Consider the following 26,744-nt stretch of genomic DNA (forward strand, 5'->3'; position numbering starts at 1 on the left):
GAGGGAGTATCAAGACGTGGATATAGGAGCTGGGACACATTATACACCCTTAACTACAGTAGCTGAATCCTGTCCACCTACCTTTGATGTAAGCATAATTGCCCACAGCTGGTTTTAGTGCTTTCCACAAGATCTTAATGCACTTTACAGAAGCAATAATCATAATTAGGCAGACTGCACAAAGATACTTCAATTGTTCATTGCAGGTCAGTCATTATCTGTGGAAAAGCCAGTTTAGTGACCTTTACATTGCAGAAGAGGGTGCTCTGTACCATGGTATGTGAAGTTTGACTTTTCAGCCTTTGTGCCCTCTGCCCTGCTGCTATTACATTTACTCCAGCTTACTGTTTCTGAAGCAAGATTTATCAAGACTGTTGTTGACCAAAATAGAGGGCCTGTAAACTCCTGTACTTTGAGAACAGGGTTTATCATTTCACAGTTTAAAAAAGAGTAAGGGCTTGAGCTGTAAACTCTAAAATATCATGCTTTGTATAAATTTATTTGGCTTTTAACAATCTGGCAAAAAGTATTTCAGAGAATATAAGCACATGCAGATCAGCTGAGTTTGACTGCACAGTTAAACAAGAAGTGCTAAGCAACTTCAGCATCCTAAACAAATATTAAAATACCGAAGGCAAAGCATTATGTGTATAACCAACAGTTTTGAGGAAGTGTTTACTGAATGAAAAATGGCTGAAGTGAACTGTACAAGATTGAGAATAAATGCTCACATCATGGCAGATTTCACCAGGATACAGTACCTGGCCAGCTTCACTACAGCACCTTCTAGGTGCTATTCCAGCCACACTAATATTTTACATTACTTAAAATTAATACAAAGCATTCCAGTCAGAAGTCTGATTAAAACGTAACTGGGTGACAGATGTGGGGGCATTTCTTTTTAAACCAGTATGCAATAGCCAAGATGTAGGTTATGAAAATTATACCAGGCCTGAGCTTTAATCTTGGAAGGGAGCAGTTAACTTACTAGGTTTGGTGAGTGATCTAGCTATGCAGAAAATTCTTAAGAACTGAGCAGTTAAAAGACAGATGAAATGTGGTTCATGCCAGAAGTGATATGGCTTGAGTTCTTTTTCCTGGGGATGTAGGAACATCATCATGAAGTTCTGTTTAGCAATTGCTAACAGGGTACAAAATTTTACTGATTTACAGTGCTAGTGATCAGTACTTTACATCCATTTATTGTAAACTGAAAAACAGCTTGGTTCATGAGGGTATGACAATCCATGTGATGGCACTTGACAGTACTTCCATTTTGTCCTTTCTGCCGTCAGTGACATCCTTTAGAAGAAGTTTACTTCAGTGGTGAGCACTGAAATGGAATCAGGAGCATATTTTGCTGGGACTCCAAGAATTTGACACTGTCCTGCACTGAAATTAAATGCAGATTTTATTACCACAGTAATCCAATGAGACACAATACTTTTGTCAGCATGCATGCAGGTAACACTAGTGAGTTCTCTGGAATCATGATCTCTTACCAGCTGCTGCCACTCTGGCATCTTCATGGGCACTGCGCCTTCCTACTGCCCAGTGATCTGGGCTCTCGTTCCAGCAGATCATGTGGACTGAGAAAGTACAAATACAGTCAGCTGGATATTGTTATGCTGCAATACGATATCTATTTAAGTCCTAGCAGTCTGTCTTCACCTGCTAGATGCCTTGCAGTTAGCAGAAACAATTATCGAGGCAAGTACATGGTGGCGTGATCCTTTGCTGAGCCTTTAGAAGGATTTACTCTTTAATATCAGATTTGAGAGTCACTTAACAAAGCAGCACCTGGCTTAAGCCTGTAACTCAATACACAAAGCTGCGTTCAAGGACTGTTTGCAGGACTTTGGTGATCCATACCAACATTTTCATTAAGCTGGCCAATCCTGATCAAGGCTAAGGGCTTGCTCCTCTCACACCACCCCTTCCCATTCCAAAGTCTCTATTAGAAATTGAGTAGTACCTGTGTTAAGTAATCCACATTCTGTGTGGAAAACACCGATCAGCTTGGTGTAGCCTGTGTTGACATGAGCATTGATTGCAGCTTGAAGTGCCTCACCCCACAATGCTGGCCCACCAGGCTTCACCTGGAATGTAATCCATTCATATACTCCTGGAAGAAAATGCGAAGACAACCTCAAGGAAGGAACAGCAAACTAATATGCTGGTTCTCAAACACTGTATCATGGCAGTGATGTTTTTACGGTGAAAGCAGTACTGCAATTCCTCGCCATTTGGGAGCAGCAAGACACAAAACTGACCCTTCATCCCAACATGCACAACATCTCTCAGCTTCCAGGGGCTCAAAAGAGCACAGGCAAGCAGCTTCCTAACTGGAGGTAGTTTGAGTGTGAATGTAAGCATCTGCACCTTGGGGAACATGGAGCTCCACAAAAGGCCCAACTTAGCAATTTCCAGTGTTGCCTGGAAATCTCAGGAGATTCAGACTGCTGCAGAAATCACAAATACTCATATATATCTGCAGGATTTAGATGGCTGATTGAACAATGCAAGGTGGTCTTTTTGAAGACTGGTGATGGTTCCTGGCATTGAAGTGGTTTATGAGATTATAAACTCCTTTGACTCCTGGCAATTGGTCATGGAAAGATCTGAAGGCATAACCGACAGACTAGCACTAGATTAACATCTCTGCTCTGCCAATCGATCTCCCTTTGCTTGTAGACAAATGGCATGATTTACCAAGAAATTTCAGTCCTGCTACAAGACATGTAACATGTCTTCTTTGTATTCACATAGTTACTCCAGGTCACAACTGTTGACACTTTAATAGAAGGTTTGCCACTTGCTCTATGGCAATGTATGTCTGGTCTCATTCTCCAGCAGTGGGCTGGAGATGATTAACTAAAAAGATAAAGTGGTTGAAAAGTCAGCTCTCCAGTTTTAAGACAAAACTGGACTGCTTTCAAATTCAATTGTAACAGCATAAAGTTTAGAATCACAGGGAAATAAAGAACAAAGATTACTGTATGTATGCACACACTGAGGGCTAAAGCAAGGCTTGTTCGATGTCATTCCATGCAACCATGTGTGCAAATGTTCATAAAACAAGTGACAGTCAATACTATCAATAACACATTTGCTACACAGTGAATTAAACTATGTAAGGAGAGGGCTTCCATACCTAATCTGTGATTGTTATAAAGTGTGCTTGACTTGCATGTCTCTTTATAAAGTAGGGTTTTTTCTTGTTTTCTTTTCTTAAAGCTGTTATGTGAAAGAAGCACTAACATCAACGCAAATTGATAAAACAGAAAAAAAACCTCTGTCAAAGAGAACAATCATTGTCTTAGTGTCTCCAGGAAATGCCCTCACACTGATGGATGGACAAAGTGAGTCTGGGGTGACTGCTCTGGCCACTGCTAGAGCATTGCCATTTCACACGTTCATTTAGGCAATTCACACACCTTTTTACAACCTTAATGATCAGGACTGTAGTCAGCTATCGGTGTGAGTGTAAAATCCTTAAAAACTTTGTCCCTCATCTGTGTTATGTCAACTTTTTCACTTGAGTGTAGGTACATGAACTTGGTACATCAAGGGTTATAAACCCATGTAATACCTGGCTTAAACTTTAAGCCATTTTTTGTTAGTCTGTCAGCATTGATACCTTTAATCAGCAAAAGAGAAGATAAGCTCACCCCCTTCTTTTGGAGGCTTCCTCAGTTGACACCAGGGTACTAGATAAGCAACCTCATTGTGCTGCTTTTCTATCAAGGGAAGAAGTCGGGAGACTAATGCTTCCTGCCAGGCTTTGTCATTGGCTAGTGCATGCCGGACTGCAGTTCTGTGGGCAAAATTATCTGCAAGAAAGGAAAAAAGAATAAATTAAAAAAAAAAGAATAAAAAAAAAACCCACCACACTTAATGTCACACCAGTCAATCAAAATGTATAATTACATGGAGGCAAGCTGCATTTAAGTTAGTCTGACATTGACCATTTTAAATAGTGTATTAGCTCGAAGCAGATGTGGCATGTTTCCTTTAAATTCTGCAAAAATCTTTGTCTTAGCTCTGAGATTTAAATGGTTTCAAGCCAAATCAAATTTTCCAGTAAATTTTATAAAAACATTAAAATATATTAAGCGATGTTACCGCTAAGAAAAATTCATTTATGGCATCTGCAGGGACTATTGGGTGTAGCAAGTATAGGGATAAGGAGATCTGGAGAAAGCACAGCAGATAAGGGAGTGCAGTGGAACAGAAAATTCAGAGGGAATATTATGCTACAGAGAAAAAAAAAAAAAAAAGAAAAATATGACTTTTTGCTTGTATAAAATGACACTAAAATTACACGTGTAGAAGTAATGTTTGTTTGTTCAGCTGCAGAAAAAAAAATGTGAAATGCCCCAAATCTAAACCTTTTCTTTTTATATTTTTTTTAATTAAAAGTAAATTCACTGAATTGAGTGTGTTTGAATTTCGATTGGTTAGGCTGCAGTGGCATCTTAAACAGTATCTTTATGCAGACAGCCTTCAATTACATAAGAGAAAAATCCATCATCTGAGAATGGGAAGAACCTTGAGAAATACTAGTGCCTTGGAACTAAGAGAAAAATATACTAAGTTTTAACTACTGAAAATATATAAGCAGAGGGCTGATGAATCAAGGAGAAAGGATGTTGAACCTTACACATGTAGACACTATTAGGAAAAGAAAATTACTGGTTTTTCCTTAGTTTTGCATTTTAAAAGTTTCTCAGAGATTAGTAAATCTTTCGTTTGTTTGTTTAGAGAAAGACACAATAGACAAAGCCTAAAAGTTCTGAGAAACAAGACAATTTATTAACCATAGATGTATGTGACTCTTCATTCTAAGTAGATACTGTGAACACACTGGATTTCAATGACCTGACTGAGGACTTCAGAAACAAAATTCTGTCTCAGCATACAGATATGTCTGAGACTGCAGCAGGTAGACAAAAAATGATACTGGTGCAACTTCCCACCTCTCCACAACCCAAGAATCAAGTTCCCTTGGGCTCTGCAAAGAGCACAGGCCTCACACCTAGTTTCTCACACAGTTGTAGCTTTTCTTGTTCACCACCCCAACAACATAAAAAGCTGATTATACTGCAAGAAGCTTGTTGCTACAAAGTCTGAAGTGGCAATGAAACACTTTGCACGCTTGGGTAGCCCGAGCTGGTGGATCAGCTCCCACCTCAGCACAGCCCAGCTACAGAAGGAGTTTAAGCACACAAACCACACGCTCCATGTTTTAGGGTAGTGACTGTTATACCGAACTAAAATTTGACAACAATTATACATCCATATAAACATGTACAGACTGCATATGGATTGTCTGCACTTATATGTATAATTAAGGACACCTCAAAAGTTCTTCCATCCACTTTGAAATTCTGAAGACATTTGCGGTTCAGGAGTTTAAAAAGTTAAAAGTTAAAAATATTTACCATGAACAAAGCACTCTGTGGCAGTCCCTCTATTATACCCATTTTGAGCAGAGGTCGCCATTTAAGTCCAGTTCTAACCCTCCTACCCTGGCATGTCAAAATTGTGCTGACAGGCTCTGCAAAGTTCTTTTCAGTAATTAGTACAGGAACACAAGTTTTGGGGACACGTTCTTACAGTAAGAGCAGCAAATAAAAGTGGGGTAAACATTCTTCTTGCCTACTTGCCTAGGAGACAGGGAGCACAGAGAGAGCAAAGCAGCACCAAGGGATGCTGAGCATACCGTACTTCCAAACGTGGACCACCTTATTCATTGCACCCAGCTCTGCAGACCAGAATCCCACCAGCTCTGAGTGAGCTGTGCGAAGGTGAAGGTACTTGTTGAAAACTTCCACAGACTCCTTCATCTTCGATGGCTTAATATCATATGTACGGATTTCGTAGAAAATGCTATTATTTTGCCTAGGCCCTGTAGCAAGGGATGCGAGTACCTGAGAGAAAATACTAAGAAAAATAACTAAAACTAATTCTCAATAAAGAAAATTACCTTACACCAGTATTAGCAAATTACATATTGTTGGCGAAGAAAAAGATACGAATGCCTGGGAAAAGACTGGTTCCTTCAAGCACAAGATTGGACAGTCTGCATTCTTACCCTTCACTGGCTGCTTCCCAAAAGCTGGTCAAGAACAGTTTTTCTATTCATATAACATAAAACCCTCCAGAAGTCCAAGAATATGCTTACTTTTGCAACTGCCTCAATTACCTGGAACAAACAATCAAGGCCAAACCAAATAATTGGCCTCAGCCCATATTTACACAGAGGTGGCTGCGGGATGTAGTTTGGACAGGTCTTATTTTACAAGCATCAGCAACCATATACACCATACAGCTCAAGCCACAAAACACCGATGGCCAAGACCAAAGGTCTTGTTTCCTAACGATCCTCTAGAGTATTACACAGCTAGCGCTGGTTGCCATGTGTCACAGCTCCTTTTAGTATTTACAGATCTGCACAGGGTCCTGAACAAACAGTAATCTTGCACCAGTGAGTGACCCATCTAACCGCGAATTTCTGCAAGCAAAGGCTGGACGTTTTCTGCTGCTTCATTAAATACTGGACTCCTGCTGGATCATTTCTCCTTTCCAAGGAACCTGTCACAGCATTCTGGAGAAGATCAGGGGCCGATGCTCAGCACAGGGCGCGCCCGTGCGTGAAAACAGCCTCCCTTACCGAGGATGTCGCGACGACAGACCCCGCCCCGCCCCGCCCCGCCCCCATCGGCCAAGACCCCGCCCCCCCCGGCCCAGACACGCCCCCGTCGAACGAAACCACGGCCCCGCGTCACGCCAGCACCGGCCCCCCCCACACCCACCGCACCCCCCGTCGCCTCCCCGCCCCGCGGCTCGCAGCGCCAGACCCGCTCGCAGCCGGTACCGGAGGGCGGGCCCACGCCCGAGCGAGGCGGGCGGCGGCGGCGAGGGGCTGGCGGAGCGCTCCCATGGGCAGCATGGCGGGCACTGGGCCGGGCAGAAGGAAAACGCAGCAGTCCGCTGGCGGTTGCGCGGAAATGCGGGCGGGCGGACCGCCCCGGGGCGGGCCAGGGCGGCGGAGCCTCCCTCGGGGGGACGGCCCATGGGTGGCCTCTGCTGCCCGCCCTGCTGAGTGGGTCAGCAGGGAACTGAACCGCGGTGGCGGGTGTTTAAATCGTGTTTTTTACTGCGCTGTAGTGCGATGTATGGGTGGATGGATGGATGGATGGATGGATGGATGGATGGATGGATGGATGGATGGATGGATGCCTAGAATGTGGTACCACTGTCTCTGCCTGAGTGCCTGAACACAATAAAAAACCAGCCTGATAGCTTGGGGAGACCTGCAACTCTTGGTCCCCACAGGTTGCCTTGGGGCAATTAACTCAGTAAGTCACCGGGTCTCCAGCATTTGCAGGATCAAACTTCAAAATGTATGGACACAAATCTTCCACCCACAGTCCTCCTCCAAAAGAAAGCCCTGTGGCTTTTTTCTGTAGCATTTTTTGGGGTAAATCCAAACTTTATGCCAGGAATGCTCAGTGCTGAGCACTGGCACCCCATTACAGCTGTATGCTCGACCACATCATCCTTACTACCACATGGTTACCTAGAGGTGGGATTTTGTCATGGCTGAGACTGTATACCTTTGCTGAATTAAATATCGTCTATAAGAAATGTAAAGGTAACTTTTCCATTGTTGTCAGTGCATCCTGTGTTTTACCTGTGGGAGACAAATCAGCTCATAGCAAAGAGTGCTCTATGAAAGACTGCCTGAATTAATAGCATAGTATCTTTCATTATTATTCTTAATAGGGGTAGGACATTCCTTCCTCCAACCCAAGTAATTGATTCTGTGGGCCTTAAGGTGAAAAAGAAGTGATGGACTTGTGCCTGTGGAGCTTCCATGCTCTTTCTCAGTTATGGACACCTTTTGTTAAAGACAAGCCTAGGAAGAAAGATTGTCTAAATTAAAATGAGATAGAAAAAGGAGTCCTAACGGATATATTTAAAGAGTGGTGTAGGAAGAATAAAGCATCTATACATATGTTTATTTGTAAGTGGTATTCTTGGTTACATTTTTTATATCAGAATAGCTGAACATGATACATACTGAAGTGTTTCTGCAATATGGCATGAATAATTTGCATACTTTCTGCAGCAGAACACCTGAAGTGTGATTACTGAGGTAGTTATTGCCCATTTAAGATTAGTTTAAGATATGGGGTTTTTTCACATATGAACAAATTGTATTTCAGCTGAAGGCAGAGAATGAGATAGCAAACTCCAAAATATTTAAGGTTCTCCTTTGTTTATCTTATTATAGAGATGAAGTAATGTTGTTCATAGCCATGTTGTGTTGGAATATTTCCTCCCATTTCATAAAGCTTTTATTTTTATTGTTTGAACCTTTCCTGTGTTTTCTTTCTCACCAGAAATGATCACACAAGTCAGGATTTGTTTTGAGTAGTCATAAAAAACAGGTTTTGTTCTTGCTAACCTGAATAGTTAAGAAGAAGCTTTGATTTTTTATTTCTTTTTGAGTAGTCAGGGAATAGAAAGGTGAATGTGATGTTTGTATTTGAGCAAAACAGTTTAACACACTGCAGAGCTAAAATGCATTAACAAACTGGACTGGAACTCAATGAAGGCCTGAAATGATTCCCTGAAACAATTCAGCAAATTGTTTTATCAGCAAGTAAATTTGAGAAAACTGCTTCAAAGTGCAGCTAAGGAAGAGGCCAAGACAAAAATCATTGAGAAGGCTGTTCTTTCAGATCTGCCTTTTTGCCTGGAACTGGAATTCACCTTACCCCCGGTATTTTCTCTCTCATGCCCTTCAAGAATTCCAGAGGTATATCTTTCTTTCCATGTGGATGTGTCAGAGCCAGTGGTAAAGTGAGGAGATTGTACCTCCAACTCCTGACTGCCACTTGCAGGTCTGTCTGCCAGTCCACAGAATGGTAAACAGGAGCTGTGCTTCCTAGACATGCATTCCACAATTCACAGATGGTATTGGACAGCTGGGTATGACAGCGTTAATACTGTAGAAGTAATAGTGGATAGTATCTGTTACAAATGCTTTTTGATGGGAAGTTTAAATTTTGGTACTGAATTGGTGAATCAAATGAAATTTTCAGTTTATGTAGCTGTGACTGCCAGAACTGCCTGAGTCGCAATGGTTTATTAACAACTTTTGTTGCTGATGGAAGCCAGAGCTCCATGGAGGCAAAATGCAAGGTGAATTGTGTGCATTAGTGCATTTATGTCTTGTACTCTCTGCGTGCAACATTTTCATCCATTTTTGTTTTCCCACAGAACAGGAAACACTTTGATCTGGATGTGACTTGTGAATATGGGCAAGCATGGAACAGGTTTTTTTTATTTCCTTTTTGTTGTTAGTGAAGATGGGGACAGTGAAAGAAAGGTAACCATCTATACCAAAAGACTTAATACTTTCAAGAGCAGCTTAAACTTCATTGGTGATGTTTGCCTGAACACAGAGAAGGTAACTCAGAGTTTTGGAAAATGAGAAAGCATGGTACTTGCTCCTTTGCTAGGGGATATGTTCCAATTTGTGAATCACAGCTTTCTGTTTCCTATTGCATGGAAGATAAAACAAGGACGTTTCTTTCTGTTTTTCCATAAATCCTTCACCTTAAATTCCCTTGTCAGAAAGGCAATTTTCAAAAGCACAGGAGGGTATAACTGACCACTCATTTTCAATGGCAGTAGGGTTTCTATTACTTAATGCGGTGTCATTGGTAGGTTTGAGGGAGGTGTGCATGAGCTTGTTTAGTCTAAGTGCAATACACTGGGTTTCCACTGCTATGTTTTCATTAATCTCTTACGATTAGTGCTACCCTCCCTCTCTCTAGTTGTGCTGCTGAGTGGGCAAGCAGCAAGTGATTTCCTGGTTTGCATACAACATGCCTGAATGTAATGCATCCTTTTGGTATGTTCCTAGTAGGCCAGAACATGTAAATATCCTCTGATTTTCATTCTCTCAGCAGTTGCATGTGAAAATCTAAATAACAGCTTATCAAACTTGGTATTTCTTCCCTGGTTTTCCTAACAAGTTTGCATTCCTCATCTCATGAAAACAATCTCCATTGTATATAAATGTTTATTGTGTGGCACCCATGAGAATACTTAGAAGAATCAGTGTCATCTCTTTGTTTACCAGTGGTAAGAGTCACATTAGTGTTCCTTGTACCCAGGGCCTGAGGACATGCTTGAACCAGAGTTGTGTTCAGGTGCACTGCCAGGCAGTGAATGAGCATCGAGAAAGTTGGTTTCATGTGTTTCTGTTGCTGGAGGAGGCAGTGTGAGAGCATTGTAGTACTTCATCTCTCTGGGAGGCAGTTCTGTGCTCTCCACTCTGGACTCATCCACTCCACATTCAAATACTTGCTGGTATTTGACACAGCCCTGACCACACCAGGGTGACATCCATCAGCTGTCCTGGCCTGGCGGAGAGGCTGCAGCCTTTCAGAGCTGCGCAGCAACAACATCAGGGACAGACCAGGTGCTTATGGCTGTCTGGAAGGGAATTAAAGAGCTGCTTCATACTGCTTGATCCACTCATCTTGCAAGTAGCTGTAGCGCAAACCAAGTAACAGACCACTACATTTGTTTGAATCAAGTTCAAAAGAAAATATTCAGATTCGTCCCCAGTTATTTTTTTTAGAAGACATGTTTCTTCGAAGCTTGGTAAATGGACTTTTCCTTTTTCTTCTTTTTTTTTTTTTTTTTTTTTTTTTCTCTCCTTGGAAATCTGCAATGGTTTAATGATTCCAAAAGAAGAGACATGTTAAAGATAACACACATACTGAAATCCTCCAGTCATTTCTGTATAGTAAAATGGTTTTATTCCAAATCTCTGATTTAAAAAAATAAAAAATCTTTCCTATCAACAGGCCATTTATATTATATTATATTATATTATAGTATATTATATTATATTATATTATATTATATTAATACTGTATTAATTGCTTGTGCTTATTACTTGGCTGCTGTAATTGCAGTTATTCCTCTCAGTACATCTACTTGGCCTTTGTGAATGATATTTTTAAAATCTGAGAGTGAAATATTCCTTTTAGTCAATCCCTTTTTAGTTAATTAGGAAAAAAACAAATGCTCTGCTTGCCTATTTTCGCAGATGGGGTGACATAAGGTAGCTTCTGCCACTGTGGGTATTTAAAGCACAATTCTTCTGAGAACTAGGAGGTCTGAGCTACAAAGAGCACGGAAAGGAGACAATATGAGCACACAGATGAAGGTTTACATGAGGAAGACCCAGCTGGGTTGATTTGTCACTTTACAGGTACTAACTAGCTCAGTTAACATTTTCCCCAATAAAATTAAGACCTGAAAGAATGCTGATAAAATACCTAGATCCTTCTTTGTAAGATAAAATTCTCTATAGCCTTCTCTTATTTGCTTTTTTTTTTTTTTTTTTTTTTCCTGTATACAATAAGCTCTCTTCTGGAGATGCAGAGTGAGATTTTCTCTAAGATTTAGCCAAGGTTGCTTTTGTGTTCTGAACTCCGGTTTGCTTGCAGAAAAGTGAGTATGAGATGGGAGCTAAGTACTGCTTTAAGGCAGGCTCTAAGCTCTCTGGTATGAAAGCAGGTAAAGCCAGGTGGCATGGATGAATCTTTCAGGACCACCACACCATTCCTTGGGCAGGTATTTTCTGGGTTGTCTTGATTTTCTACCCAAAGACCTGGACATTTTTAACTTGGAGAAATCTGAGATGATTTCAGCTAAGGATGGAACAATACTGTTCCTCCAAACCTGAGGTCTTATGTGATGGATGAGATAAGCAAAAGCACCCATTGCATCAGTTATGTATGAAGAAAGATGGAATCCTATGCAAGACAGCTACCTGGGGAAAGGACCTTCTTACCTTGCAGTCCCATGCCAGGCCCAGCCCAGAGATGGAGAAAAGATACAGTCCGGAGCAGGCATAAGAGATGATGGGGGGCTGATAGGGACCACTTTCCTGGTTTTGGTGATGTCTTTTACCCTCTTCCACCCTAGATCCAAGGTGAATATAAGAAGGCCACTCCCAGATGAGGGCATCCCCTCATGCTGTCTTGTTGGTGTGCCTGTGCCAGTGGGAAGCCCTGTCTGACCAGCTTGCCCCTTCTCCCTGGAAGGAGAACATCACTGATTTACTGTGGCCTTTGTTAACCTGGGTGGAGAACTGTCAATGGTGGCACATAGTAAGCACGTAATTTCTAGGTATTTTATCTTTATCTCTTTATCTGTGACCCACTGAAATACCAGTAATACTACTTATGATGTTGTGCCACACAGCCTACAGCCAATGTCCCGATGGCTGTGTCAATGAAAGGAACTCTGTGATGCTCTGCTTGGCCTACTTGGGGCTAGAGGCAGCAAGTCTTGTTGCTCTTTTGTTGTGATCAAGCTCCTCTGCCCTAATTCGACTCCCAAGTTTGGGATTAAGTCCTAGAAGATTTTTCATCAATGAAAAGTTCAAAGTAATAAGTGAGATTTTTAAGCAAGACTGAGTTATCAACTCCAGTAACTCACCTCTCCTAATTATTGATGCATTTCTTAGATAAACACCCCTTTCCTGTAGAAAAACAGCCTTGTTCCTCTTGCCTGGAAAACTCGTTCCTTCTTTCAGACTCCATAAATGACCTCTTTCAAGGCTTCCTTTGCCTGGGGTTGCACTGAAATTAGTACTGATAATAGGCGTCTGTTTCTGCCTTAGCTGCTCTTCCCTCAAGCCCTAGAAAACTTGCTTTTCTTGGTACGGCAAGATGAGAAGTTCACCTATTACATGTCTCTTGCTAAAATTCAGGAGGCATTGCTGCTCCTTAGGGTAATGGGTTGCAGGTCTGTGCTAATCACACACGGGAAATTTGCAGCAGTACTTGTCAGATACCTCTGCGTCTGTCCTGCATGGTGTTATCACCGTCCCTGTGCTTCCAATCTGAATTTCAGTGCAATGAGCACAGATGAAGGCTGGGATACTTCTACCTGTGAGTGAGCTATGGCTAACACAGGTTGAATGTGCTGAGCAGGGTATAGCTCAATTAAATAACTTATGAGTGAAGAAGATGGAGGCTGGGAGCAGAACAGAAAAGTTCTGCCACTGTGCTCCTCAAAACAATCCATAGAGTAGTACAAGGCAGCATGAGCTATGAGCTATACGCCTCAACACTCGTGCTAACATGCAGGAGTGACTGTAGTGCCTGAATAAACTGTAGATAGACAGATATTGACATGCAATGTGAAGAATGTTTGTAAGTTGGCTTGGCTCACCTGGAGATTGTAACTTATATCTGTGCCCACTTCCTTTTGAAAGAAAAAGATAGGTTTCTTTTTGCTTGCTTACATCTACCCATGTGGGACTCACTCTTTCAATAAAGAGTAAAAACAGCTGATGTTGGTGTCTTTTAATATGCCCACACTATCTCAGAAAATGCTTTGAAATGGTGCTGTCTGTGATTGTGATTGCAGAGAGATATCTCTTATAATGTATTAAAACCAGAACAAACCAAATCCTTCATTTTTAAGTTGGGAAGCCTATAAAACTCTGTACAAAGCCCTGATACAGACTCTCTTGGTCAGTACAACTAAAGGAAGGTGATTGTGGAGGAAGCTCCAGTCTGGAGGAAAGGCCTTATCAGTAAGCATTTGAATGATTCCACGCGGATCTCTCATGCAGTGATATGAAAATAAAAAGACCAGCCTGAACTAGAAAGCATTCTGATACTCATAATAATCTTCTAGGGAGAACAAATACACCTACGATAGAGAGAATCCTTCCAGCAGGCTCAGACAGCTTGGTACTAGGAAACCCATGAGTCGCAGCAATGTTAGGCAAATCTGTTTAATCATTCACTTGGAAAGCTTCAAATATCAATACTTACCCATGAGATTCCTGGTATTCTGATGTCCTGCACTTCCCCACTACCTGGAAGCTACCGATATCCCAGTGGTTTGATTTTTAAAGACACCTGTAGTATTTGAGAACAATATTTTAAAAACAGCTTCTAAGAGAAAACATCTATCCACATGGAAGTCTGTCAGAACAGCTCTTACACCAGACTTCGCAACATCTGCACAATCTCCTGCTTTACATTACCTTGGTCATGCTATGCTAAGTTAATAAAATTTTTATTTCTAGACCTGTCTGTCAAGTGAAGGAGCTGTGAACTGGGACTCAGTTTTCCTAGGACCAGACAGACCGGCAGCAGCAGGACACGGGTTTGAATCTAGGTATTTTTAGCTTGAGATCCTAAAAATGCGTGGTCTATAAGCCCAGAACACTGTCTTCATGCTTGGTGACAGATAGCTGCAGTAATCACTGTTTAGGGCTGATGAGAAGGTAGACTGTTGCATTTTTGCTTTATCCGGCAGCTATGCCTGTCAATACAAACAAGTTACACAGGCAGCAGGACTTACAAGAAAGGCTGAACAGAAGCCGGGATTGTTTTAATTTGGAGAACAGGCAGCTCAGAGTTCATATGATCCTTTTGCATGTAATTACAAGAGTGCTTCAGGAGAGAAAGGCATAATCTGTTCTTTCTGTCCATGGTGGATAAGATAAAAGCAGCAGGCTGAAATTACAGAAAGGGAAATTTAGATTAGATCTTTTCCGCTTGTTAAGATAGTGAAGCATTCAAAAAGATTGCCTGGGAGAAAGTAGGATATCCAGGCCTGTAAATAATATGGATGGTGAAAATGGTGCTCATGCATTCACACAACTGGTATGGGCTAGATTAGCATTTTTAACCTATGGAATATGGACCACAGAGTAACAGCCCATGAGACATGCAGAGCCCACAGAGCATGAAAGGACAGTGGGAAAATAGTCTAAAGAAACCCCTTGGCCTGCAGCCAGCAAGGATGCGGCATATCTCTGCCCTCTCTTCTGAGGGGTTATTTGACATATTGGGGGCAAACCCAGTAAAAATATCATTTTATAAAATGGTAACACTTTGATGAAATGCTGAGTAATGTACTCATGCATTGCAATCCCTCCTAATCACCATGCAGTTCTTAAATGGTAGGATGGCTCGTAGCCTTTATCTGTCGATTAAGGAAGGTTGAGACATTTTTGACCACCTGATTTCGTGGGTTCCCCCCAGACATCTTGTCTAAGATAACATCAATTTCTGGGATAAAGTAACTTGTATTTATAGCTGGAGATTTTTACAGTGTGTTCATAACAAGAAGCTCCTGCCAAAAGCCAGTCCTTTTGTCACTGAAAACCCATAAGAGCCTTCTATTTTTTGAGTGAATACTGAAACAACCAGTGATGCCTCAGGATTAAACATTGCAATGCAGTTCGGCTTCCCATATACCACAAATTCATTCTTGCTGGTATTGACACAGACTCAGGAAAGGGTTGACAACAGTGAATGCCATGCCATAACTTGGTTCAGCTGTTTTCTTTATAATTCCTTCTCTCTTTGTGATGGTGAGGCAGCAACCTGGGTGTTTACCAAAGAGTTGCCCTTTAGTAACCAGGAGCTCTTCCTTCTGCCAGGAAAGAAAACGAAGGAGTCCTATAGTTAGAGCTGGCAGAATTTCAAAAGCACCAGCTGTGCTGTTAGTGTTTAATCACCAAGAAAACTATGGCTATGTTTGCCTGCTAGCAGGGCACATGAATCACAAGGAACTTGTACCAATGATAACAAAAAGTACAATGTTTTGTGAAGTCTCTATTCCTACAGATTTGGTCATTTGGCCCTACCTCCTGCATTCCTAGCAGTATTTCCCATCTCCCATTTGTGTCACGATGGATACCTCTCCCTGACAGGCAAAAAAAGTGTCTAGATGAGTGGACCACTTACCAATGCTTACCACTGCCCAAAGACATGTGCTTTTCTTGTCTTTCCCTTGGAACAAGCATTAGTAAAGTGCTGATTTTCATTAACCTAATTTTCCCTGAGACCTCTATCCTACTTTTGTTTGAAATTAGGTAACCAGTTCAAAAGATATTACGGGAAGCAGACATATGAACAAACAGATAACAGTAGCATAACCTTGTAAGCCTTTGTTTTCTTAGAAAACCAGGCTAAAACAAGCATTCTTTGGTAAAATTGTTGCTGCCTGTGAGGTGGTGAAGTCAGGTATTCAAGAGAGAGCCTGCACCTCAAAAAACAGGGAATCTAACCTAGAAGACACAGGATGATCCAAGTGAATCCTCTTTGACCAAGTGTTCAGAGCTGCCTCTGCAGACTGCAGGCCCAGGAGATGAAGATGTCTTTGTCGCTGAAGGATGAGACTGAGTTCAGAAGGACCGGGGTTGGTCCGCATCTGTGTTGGTGCCTGCTTTAGGGACTGGAGGGAGAAGCTAAGGCAATGGGTTGAAAGATACAGCAAGGGGGAAAGCACAGAATCTCAGTGCAAAGTATCGCCTTCCAGGACACCTTTGTTAGCCTCCTTGTTGAGTGATTCATAGCAAAACATCAGCTTTTAAAAAAGAACCACTTAGATTTAACTGGGAACTTTGGGGGTAAGAAGCAATGCTTAGAAAGCAGTCTGCATATATTGATCTCTCCCACAGGGTAAACAGTAATTATATTAATATTTTTGAGTGGTCTGTACTGTACCTTATTTACTACAATATGGTCTGGTCTTTAAAATAATTTCACTGTGTTAATCTCCAGGATGGCTTTCATTCTCCAGTTCACTCCAAGGATGTAAGTTTTCCCCATAGTTGTCTGGTCTGTCACTGCAATATCATTTGAGTCACATAGTGCCATCCCTTAAGGATGATTGCAGTCCATGCAGGGAGTTTTTGACTGGTGACTTGTCTTGGCATCTTCAGAAAAGATCTTGGTGGTTTGAACCCAAGTGCAGTTCCTGGGCTATTCCTGTATGACATGCCCCTGCCTTAAATACCCAAACAGGTTCTGCACTAGTTCTTGATACTACTCTGCCATGAATCAGTCATGGACCATTTTCTTCTGTGAATGCCCGTAGCAGCCCAACAAATAGTGAAGAGGCTGGCATGAGCCTGACAAAGGTTGATTACATATTTCCAGGTATACTTTGCAACACTGACCAATTCAGCATTTTTTAAAAAACGTTAAATATTTAGCACAAGTTCCCAGTCCCTGCTGTGTCCTCCCTTGGGATTAAGAGCTTACTACATGCTCTGCTGAAGTGCCTTTTTAATACTATTTTTTTTTATCTGCATAATACGTTGCTAAGGGGATTGAGAAAGGAGTTTAATGGGGATTGGTATACCTCACTTAAAACATGCTTTATTATTACCTTTATGGCATCGTCACCCTTTTGGGGTGACTTAACAGGATGATAAATACACCAGACTTCCAGGTGCAGAAAAATTATTAAACAGCTGAGCTACAGCCATGACTTCTCTATAACAGGCTGCAGGTATGTTACAGTATTATTGAAACAAGAAGCAGGCTTACCACTGCTAAAAATCACTGTTACAAATAAGCATTAAGTCATTGAAGTGAAGGGCTCAAGTTTTGCACTGCAGCAAACTTGTGCATGTAGAACTAGAACGAGTTCTAGGAGGATTCAGATTGCATCTTGAAAGGGCTGTGGTTTGCTCTTTGTTACTGCTCATGTAAATTATCAGCATGAAACAACAGTTAAATCATAATCCTCTTTCCTTACCCCACCAAAAAGAGATTGATTCCTATGGCCCTGTGACTGATACAGAGTCTTGCTGTCTATGACAAAATGTTACAGTAAATGTGGATATTAAGCAAACTATTTCACAGTTCTGATCTGGCTTGTTTGTACTGAACAGGCAACACAATGCAACTCTCACATGAAGATTTGTCAGGGAAAAAGTTCAGAGAGCCACTAATTTACTCTTTGAAGTGTGTGTTGGGGAAATATCACTCTACAGTCACATACAGTATATGAACCACTCTTGATAATGAAACTGCACTGAGGTGTTAATTTATTTTAAACTTTATTACTATTGACATGTTGCATCCCTTTTCATGTAGTACACTTGTATTTCAGTAAGGAGTTGTTATATTTTCCCCATGGATAAACCACCACTTTGTGCTTATCCTTCCCTCCTGAATTATAGTTGGTCCTTCATTCCAAGCACTTTATGCTATCTGTAATGGGATCTATTTTTGCACTGGAATATCTGTTGACTTTGCAAAATTCTAGAGAGATTTCACAACTGAAATTTCTAAGTTAAATCCTTAAATGGACATTTTCATTGAAGCAAAAAAGTATATATATTTGTATTTGCTAATAACTGTTATGTGAAGTATTAAAAGGCACTCTAATTGCCTTGTATTAAGTAAAAAATAAAGCTGTTATGGCACCAGTGGTCTCCAGTGTGTCACTTTTGTATATGTTCTTTTGAGGAGTGCTTGTTAGAAGCTCTTGTTTTGCCTGGTTTTTTTTGTTGTCAACTTTGATGCATAATGTACAAACAAGTTCCAGTATCTCTGCAATTTAGAATAGGGCACATATGTTTTTCAGGTAAGTGGGGTCGCACAAGAATGGAAAGGCAAGTGCTACTTCAAGCTTCTAAAGTTAGTGAATAAAAAGGTCTCCAGCAAGTCCTGAAAAAGTGATCAGTGTAACTGTCAAATCCAGCTGCAGAGCATAACAAACTTATCTGCATATTTAAATCCCCAGTCAGGCACCTGCCTCTAAATATTTCCATTATACAAATGCATCGTGTTGCAACTATTGATAATTGTTCCTCCTATTTGTTAAAAATATGCTATACCTGTTTTCATTGACAAAGCAAGAAGTTATATTTGAGTATAAAGATGCTGAAATGCCATAAACTTAGCTAATCCTTAGCTAATATCAAATTAAAGGAAGATCAGTCAAGACTAAGTTGATTTTTGAACAGCAATTTACGAATGAAAGCAGAATAATAGTCCAATTGCTTATAGGAAAACTGATGTTAAAATTTTGTCTGCTACTGCCTGTAGTCCCCTATCAAGCAATTAAATTCCAGAATACAAACAATTCTTGAAGTTACACTCATCTGGAAAATCCATCCTGAGATAGGAAATTTTAACTGTTGCCTTGGGTTTCCTGTTTTAATTTAGTGTCCAGCTGGTGGTGTTTGATTTATCAACCTCGTGTCAGAGAACAACAAACTTTGGAATAAAGCACACCTCTCATCTGTTTTTAGTATGCTTCACTTCATTCCAGTAACCAATAAAACAATTTTGGCACTCACACCTGGTTTTGTCATTTAAAAAAAAGGTAATCCCTTTGAGCTAACTGCCATAAGGCAACACTGTGAATCACTGTGGTAGTGATGGGTTATCAGCTGTTTATACCTTTTAAAGTTGATTTATGAAAGAGAAGACGGTGCCATCTGAAGTAGTGCTTGTTCCACCTGAGCCTGCTAAGGATGGCTGTTTTGGAGGGAGTATCAAGACGTGGATATAGGAGCTGGGACACATTATACACCCTTAACTACAGTAGCTGAATCCTGTCCACCTACCTTTGATGTAAGCATAATTGCCCACAGCTGGTTTTAGTGCTTTCCACAAGATCTTAATGCACTTTACAGAAGCAATAATCATAATTAGGCAGACTGCACAAAGATACTTCAATTGTTCATTGCAGGTCAGTCATTATCTGTGGAAAAGCCAGTTTAGTGACCTTTACATTGCAGAAGAGGGTGCTCTGTACCATGGTATGTGAAGTTTGACTTTTCAGCCTTTGTGCCCTCTGCCCTGCTGCTATTACATTTACTCCAGCTTACTGTTTCTGAAGCAAGATTTATCAAGACTGTTGTTGACCAAAATAGAGGGCCTGTAAACTCCTGTACTTTGAGAACAGGGTTTATCATTTCACAGTTTAAAAAAGAGTAAGGGCTTGAGCTGTAAACTCTAAAATATCATGCTTTGTATAAATTTATTTGGCTTTTAACAATCTGGCAAAAAGTATTTCAGAGAATATAAGCACATGCAGATCAGCTGAGTTTGACTGCACAGTTAAACAAGAAGTGCTAAGCAACTTCAGCATCCTAAACAAATATTAAAATACCGAAGGCAAAGCATTATGTGTATAACCAACAGTTTTGAGGAAGTGTTTACTGAATGAAAAATGGCTGAAGTGAACTGTACAAGATTGAGAATAAATGCTCACATCATGGCAGATTTCACCAGGATACAGTACCTGGCCAGCTTCACTACAGCACCTTCTAGGTGCTATTCCAGCCACACTAATATTTTACATTACTTAAAATTAATACAAAGCATTCCAGTCAGAAGTCTGATTAAAACGTAACTGGGTGACAGATGTGGGGGCATTTCTTTTTAAACCAGTATGCAATAGCCAAGATGTAGGTTATGAAAATTATACCAGGCCTGAGCTTTAATCTTGGAAGGGAGCAGTTAACTTACTAGGTTTGGTGAGTGATCTAGCTATGCAGAAAATTCTTAAGAACTGAGCAGTTAAAAGACAGATGAAATGTGGTTCATGCCAGAAGTGATATGGCTTGAGTTCTTTTTCCTGGGGATGTAGGAACATCATCATGAAGTTCTGTTTAGCAATTGCTAACAGGGTACAAAATTTTACTGATTTACAGTGCTAGTGATCAGTACTTTACATCCATTTATTGTAAACTGAAAAACAGCTTGGTTCATGAGGGTATGACAATCCATGTGATGGCACTTGACAGTACTTCCATTTTGTCCTTTCTGCCGTCAGTGACATCCTTTAGAAGAAGTTTACTTCAGTGGTGAGCACTGAAATGGAATCAGGAGCATATTTTGCTGGGACTCCAAGAATTTGACACTGTCCTGCACTGAAATTAAATGCAGATTTTATTACCACAGTAATCCAATGAGACACAATACTTTTGTCAGCATGCATGCAGGTAACACTAGTGAGTTCTCTGGAATCATGATCTCTTACCAGCTGCTGCCACTCTGGCATCTTCATGGGCACTGCGCCTTCCTACTGCCCAGTGATCTGGGCTCTCGTTCCAGCAGATCATGTGGACTGAGAAAGTACAAATACAGTCAGCTGGATATTGTTATGCTGCAATACGATATCTATTTAAGTCCTAGCAGTCTGTCTTCACCTGCTAGATGCCTTGCAGTTAGCAGAAACAATTATCGAGGCAAGTACATGGTGGCGTGATCCTTTGCTGAGCCTTTAGAAGGATTTACTCTTTAATATCAGATTTGAGAGTCACTTAACAAAGCAGCACCTGGCTTAAGCCTGTAACTCAATACACAAAGCTGCGTTCAAGGACTGTTTGCAGGACTTTGGTGATCCATACCAACATTTTCATTAAGCTGGCCAATCCTGATCAAGGCTAAGGGCTTGCTCCTCTCACACCACCCCTTCCCATTCCAAAGTCTCTATTAGAAATTGAGTAGTACCTGTGTTAAGTAATCCACATTCTGTGTGGAAAACACCGATCAGCTTGGTGTAGCCTGTGTTGACATGAGCATTGATTGCAGCTTGAAGTGCCTCACCCCACAATGCTGGCCCACCAGGCTTCACCTGGAATGTAATCCATTCATATACTCCTGGAAGAAAATGCGAAGACAACCTCAAGGAAGGAACAGCAAACTAATATGCTGGTTCTCAAACACTGTATCATGGCAGTGATGTTTTTATGGTGAAAGCAGTACTGCAATTCCTCGCCATTTGGGAGCAGCAAGACACAAAACTGACCCTTCATCCCAACATGCACAACATCTCTCAGCTTCCAGGGGCTCAAAAGAGCACAGGCAAGCAGCTTCCTAACTGGAGGTAGTTTGAGTGTGAATGTAAGCATCTGCACCTTGGGGAACATGGAGCTCCACAAAAGGCCCAACTTAGCAATTTCCAGTGTTGCCTGGAAATCTCAGGAGATTCAGACTGCTGCAGAAATCACAAATACTCATATATATCTGCAGGATTTAGATGGCTGATTGAACAATGCAAGGTGGTCTTTTTGAAGACTGGTGATGGTTCCTGGCATTGAAGTGGTTTATGAGATTATAAACTCCTTTGACTCCTGGCAATTGGTCATGGAAAGATCTGAAGGCATAACCGACAGACTAGCACTAGATTAACATCTCTGCTCTGCCAATCGATCTCCCTTTGCTTGTAGACAAATGGCATGATTTACCAAGAAATTTCAGTCCTGCTACAAGACATGTAACATGTCTTCTTTGTATTCACATAGTTACTCCAGGTCACAACTGTTGACACTTTAATAGAAGGTTTGCCACTTGCTCTATGGCAATGTATGTCTGGTCTCATTCTCCAGCAGTGGGCTGGAGATGATTAACTAAAAAGATAAAGTGGTTGAAAAGTCAGCTCTCCAGTTTTAAGACAAAACTGGACTGCTTTCAAATTCAATTGTAACAGCATAAAGTTTAGAATCACAGGGAAATAAAGAACAAAGATTACTGTATGTATGCACACACTGAGGGCTAAAGCAAGGCTTGTTCGATGTCATTCCATGCAACCATGTGTGCAAATGTTCATAAAACAAGTGACAGTCAATACTATCAATAACACATTTGCTACACAGTGAATTAAACTATGTAAGGAGAGGGCTTCCATACCTAATCTGTGATTGTTATAAAGTGTGCTTGACTTGCATGTCTCTTTATAAAGTAGGGTTTTTTCTTGTTTTCTTTTCTTAAAGCTGTTATGTGAAAGAAGCACTAACATCAACGCAAATTGATAAAACAGAAAAAAAACCTCTGTCAAAGAGAACAATCATTGTCTTAGTGTCTCCAGGAAATGCCCTCACACTGATGGATGGACAAAGTGAGTCTGGGGTGACTGCTCTGGCCACTGCTAGAGCATTGCCATTTCACACGTTCATTTAGGCAATTCACACACCTTTTTACAACCTTAATGATCAGGACTGTAGTCAGCTATCGGTGTGAGTGTAAAATCCTTAAAAACTTTGTCCCTCATCTGTGTTATGTCAACTTTTTCACTTGAGTGTAGGTACATGAACTTGGTACATCAAGGGTTATAAACCCATGTAATACCTGGCTTAAACTTTAAGCCATTTTTTGTTAGTCTGTCAGCATTGATACCTTTAATCAGCAAAAGAGAAGATAAGCTCACCCCCTTCTTTTGGAGGCTTCCTCAGTTGACACCAGGGTACTAGATAAGCAACCTCATTGTGCTGCTTTTCTATCAAGGGAAGAAGTCGGGAGACTAATGCTTCCTGCCAGGCTTTGTCATTGGCTAGTGCATGCCGGACTGCAGTTCTGTGGGCAAAATTATCTGCAAGAAAGGAAAAAAGAATAAATTAAAAAAAAAAGAATAAAAAAAAAACCCACCACACTTAATGTCACACCAGTCAATCAAAATGTATAATTACATGGAGGCAAGCTGCATTTAAGTTAGTCTGACATTGACCATTTTAAATAGTGTATTAGCTCGAAGCAGATGTGGCATGTTTCCTTTAAATTCTGCAAAAATCTTTGTCTTAGCTCTGAGATTTAAATGGTTTCAAGCCAAATCAAATTTTCCAGTAAATTTTATAAAAACATTAAAATATATTAAGCGATGTTACCGCTAAGAAAAATTCATTTATGGCATCTGCAGGGACTATTGGGTGTAGCAAGTATAGGGATAAGGAGATCTGGAGAAAGCACAGCAGATAAGGGAGTGCAGTGGAACAGAAAATTCAGAGGGAATATTATGCTACAGAGAAAAAAAAAAAAAAAAGAAAAATATGACTTTTTGCTTGTATAAAATGACACTAAAATTACACGTGTAGAAGTAATGTTTGTTTGTTCAGCTGCAGAAAAAAAAATGTGAAATGCCCCAAATCTAAACCTTTTCTTTTTATATTTTTTTTAATTAAAAGTAAATTCACTGAATTGAGTGTGTTTGAATTTCGATTGGTTAGGCTGCAGTGGCATCTTAAACAGTATCTTTATGCAGACAGCCTTCAATTACATAAGAGAAAAATCCATCATCTGAGAATGGGAAGAACCTTGAGAAATACTAGTGCCTTGGAACTAAGAGAAAAATATACTAAGTTTTAACTACTGAAAATATATAAGCAGAGGGCTGATGAATCAAGGAGAAAGGATGTTGAACCTTACACATGTAGACACTATTAGGAAAAGAAAATTACTGGTTTTTCCTTAGTTTTGCATTTTAAAAGTTTCTCAGAGATTAGTAAATCTTTCGTTTGTTTGTTTAGAGAAAGACACAATAGACAAAGCCTAAAAGTTCTGAGAAACAAGACAATTTATTAACCATAGATGTATGTGACTCTTCATTCTAAGTAGATACTGTGAACACACTGGATTTCAATGACCTGACTGAGGACTTCAGAAACAAAATTCTGTCTCAGCATACAGATATGTCTGAGACTGCAGCAGGTAGACAAAAAATGATACTGGTGCAACTTCCCACCTCTCCACAACCCAAGAATCAAGTTCCCTTGGGCTCTGCAAAGAGCACAGGCCTCACACCTAGTTTCTCACACAGTTGTAGCTTTTCTTGTTCACCACCCCAACAACATAAAAAGCTGATTATACTGCAAGAAGCTTGTTGCTACAAAGTCTGAAGTGGCAATGAAACACTTTGCACGCTTGGGTAGCCCGAGCTGGTGGATCAGCTCCCACCTCAGCACAGCCCAGCTACAGAAGGAGTTTAAGCACACAAACCACACGCTCCATGTTTTAGGGTAGTGACTGTTATACCGAACTAAAATTTGACAACAATTATACATCCATATAAACATGTACAGACTGCATATGGATTGTCTGCACTTATATGTATAATTAAGGACACCTCAAAAGTTCTTCCATCCACTTTGAAATTCTGAAGACATTTGCGGTTCAGGAGTTTAAAAAGTTAAAAGTTAAAAATATTTACCATGAACAAAGCACTCTGTGGCAGTCCCTCTATTATACCCATTTTGAGCAGAGGTCGCCATTTAAGTCCAGTTCTAACCCTCCTACCCTGGCATGTCAAAATTGTGCTGACAGGCTCTGCAAAGTTCTTTTCAGTAATTAGTACAGGAACACAAGTTTTGGGGACACGTTCTTACAGTAAGAGCAGCAAATAAAAGTGGGGTAAACATTCTTCTTGCCTACTTGCCTAGGAGACAGGGAGCACAGAGAGAGCAAAGCAGCACCAAGGGATGCTGAGCATACCGTACTTCCAAACGTGGACCACCTTATTCATTGCACCCAGCTCTGCAGACCAGAATCCCACCAGCTCTGAGTGAGCTGTGCGAAGGTGAAGGTACTTGTTGAAAACTTCCACAGACTCCTTCATCTTCGATGGCTTAATATCATATGTACGGATTTCGTAGAAAATGCTATTATTTTGCCTAGGCCCTGTAGCAAGGGATGCGAGTACCTGAGAGAAAATACTAAGAAAAATAACTAAAACTAATTCTCAATAAAGAAAATTACCTTACACCAGTATTAGCAAATTACATATTGTTGGCGAAGAAAAAGATACGAATGCCTGGGAAAAGACTGGTTCCTTCAAGCACAAGATTGGACAGTCTGCATTCTTACCCTTCACTGGCTGCTTCCCAAAAGCTGGTCAAGAACAGTTTTTCTATTCATATAACATAAAACCCTCCAGAAGTCCAAGAATATGCTTACTTTTGCAACTGCCTCAATTACCTGGAACAAACAATCAAGGCCAAACCAAATAATTGGCCTCAGCCCATATTTACACAGAGGTGGCTGCGGGATGTAGTTTGGACAGGTCTTATTTTACAAGCATCAGCAACCATATACACCATACAGCTCAAGCCACAAAACACCGATGGCCAAGACCAAAGGTCTTGTTTCCTAACGATCCTCTAGAGTATTACACAGCTAGCGCTGGTTGCCATGTGTCACAGCTCCTTTTAGTATTTACAGATCTGCACAGGGTCCTGAACAAACAGTAATCTTGCACCAGTGAGTGACCCATCTAACCGCGAATTTCTGCAAGCAAAGGCTGGACGTTTTCTGCTGCTTCATTAAATACTGGACTCCTGCTGGATCATTTCTCCTTTCCAAGGAACCTGTCACAGCATTCTGGAGAAGATCAGGGGCCGATGCTCAGCACAGGGCGCGCCCGTGCGTGAAAACAGCCTCCCTTACCGAGGATGTCGCGACGACAGACCCCGCCCCGCCCCGCCCCGCCCCCATCGGCCAAGACCCCGCCCCCCCCGGCCCAGACACGCCCCCGTCGAACGAAACCACGGCCCCGCGTCACGCCAGCACCGGCCCCCCCCACACCCACCGCACCCCCCGTCGCCTCCCCGCCCCGCGGCTCGCAGCGCCAGACCCGCTCGCAGCCGGTACCGGAGGGCGGGCCCACGCCCGAGCGAGGCGGGCGGCGGCGGCGAGGGGCTGGCGGAGCGCTCCCATGGGCAGCATGGCGGGCACTGGGCCGGGCAGAAGGAAAACGCAGCAGTCCGCTGGCGGTTGCGCGGAAATGCGGGCGGGCGGACCGCCCCGGGGCGGGCCAGGGCGGCGGAGCCTCCCTCGGGGGGACGGCCCATGGGTGGCCTCTGCTGCCCGCCCTGCTGAGTGGGTCAGCAGGGAACTGAACCGCGGTGGCGGGTGTTTAAATCGTGTTTTTTACTGCGCTGTAGTGCGATGTATGGGTGGATGGATGGATGGATGGATGGATGGATGGATGGATGGATGGATGGATGCCTAGAATGTGGTACCACTGTCTCTGCCTGAGTGCCTGAACACAATAAAAAACCAGCCTGATAGCTTGGGGAGACCTGCAACTCTTGGTCCCCACAGGTTGCCTTGGGGCAATTAACTCAGTAAGTCACCGGGTCTCCAGCATTTGCA

General features: G+C 41.6%; 2 protein-coding genes across 2 annotated transcripts; both read right to left on the reverse strand.

Moving 5' to 3' along the window:
- Positions 1-486: 486 nt before the first annotated feature.
- On the reverse strand, positions 487-7,007 carry LOC308052182 (protein NipSnap homolog 3A-like). The gene is made up of 6 exons (XM_080362999.1): positions 6,881-7,007; positions 5,726-5,933; positions 3,672-3,833; positions 1,976-2,125; positions 1,503-1,589; positions 487-1,392 (listed from the first exon to the last, which is right to left on the reverse strand). The coding sequence occupies exons 1-6, from the start codon at positions 6,953-6,955 to the stop codon at positions 1,316-1,318; spliced, it is 759 nt and encodes a 252-aa protein (XP_080219125.1). The 5' UTR covers positions 6,956-7,007; the 3' UTR covers positions 487-1,315.
- A 12,839-nt stretch (positions 7,008-19,846) lies between these two features.
- On the reverse strand, positions 19,847-26,367 carry LOC308051748 (protein NipSnap homolog 3A-like). The gene is made up of 6 exons (XM_080362368.1): positions 26,241-26,367; positions 25,086-25,293; positions 23,032-23,193; positions 21,336-21,485; positions 20,863-20,949; positions 19,847-20,752 (listed from the first exon to the last, which is right to left on the reverse strand). The coding sequence occupies exons 1-6, from the start codon at positions 26,313-26,315 to the stop codon at positions 20,676-20,678; spliced, it is 759 nt and encodes a 252-aa protein (XP_080218494.1). The 5' UTR covers positions 26,316-26,367; the 3' UTR covers positions 19,847-20,675.
- Positions 26,368-26,744: the final 377 nt, after the last annotated feature.

The sequence above is a fragment of the Nesoenas mayeri genome, assembly GCF_963082525.1.
Source record: "Nesoenas mayeri genome assembly, chromosome: Z".
Classification (NCBI taxonomy): Eukaryota; Metazoa; Chordata; class Aves; order Columbiformes; family Columbidae; genus Nesoenas; species Nesoenas mayeri.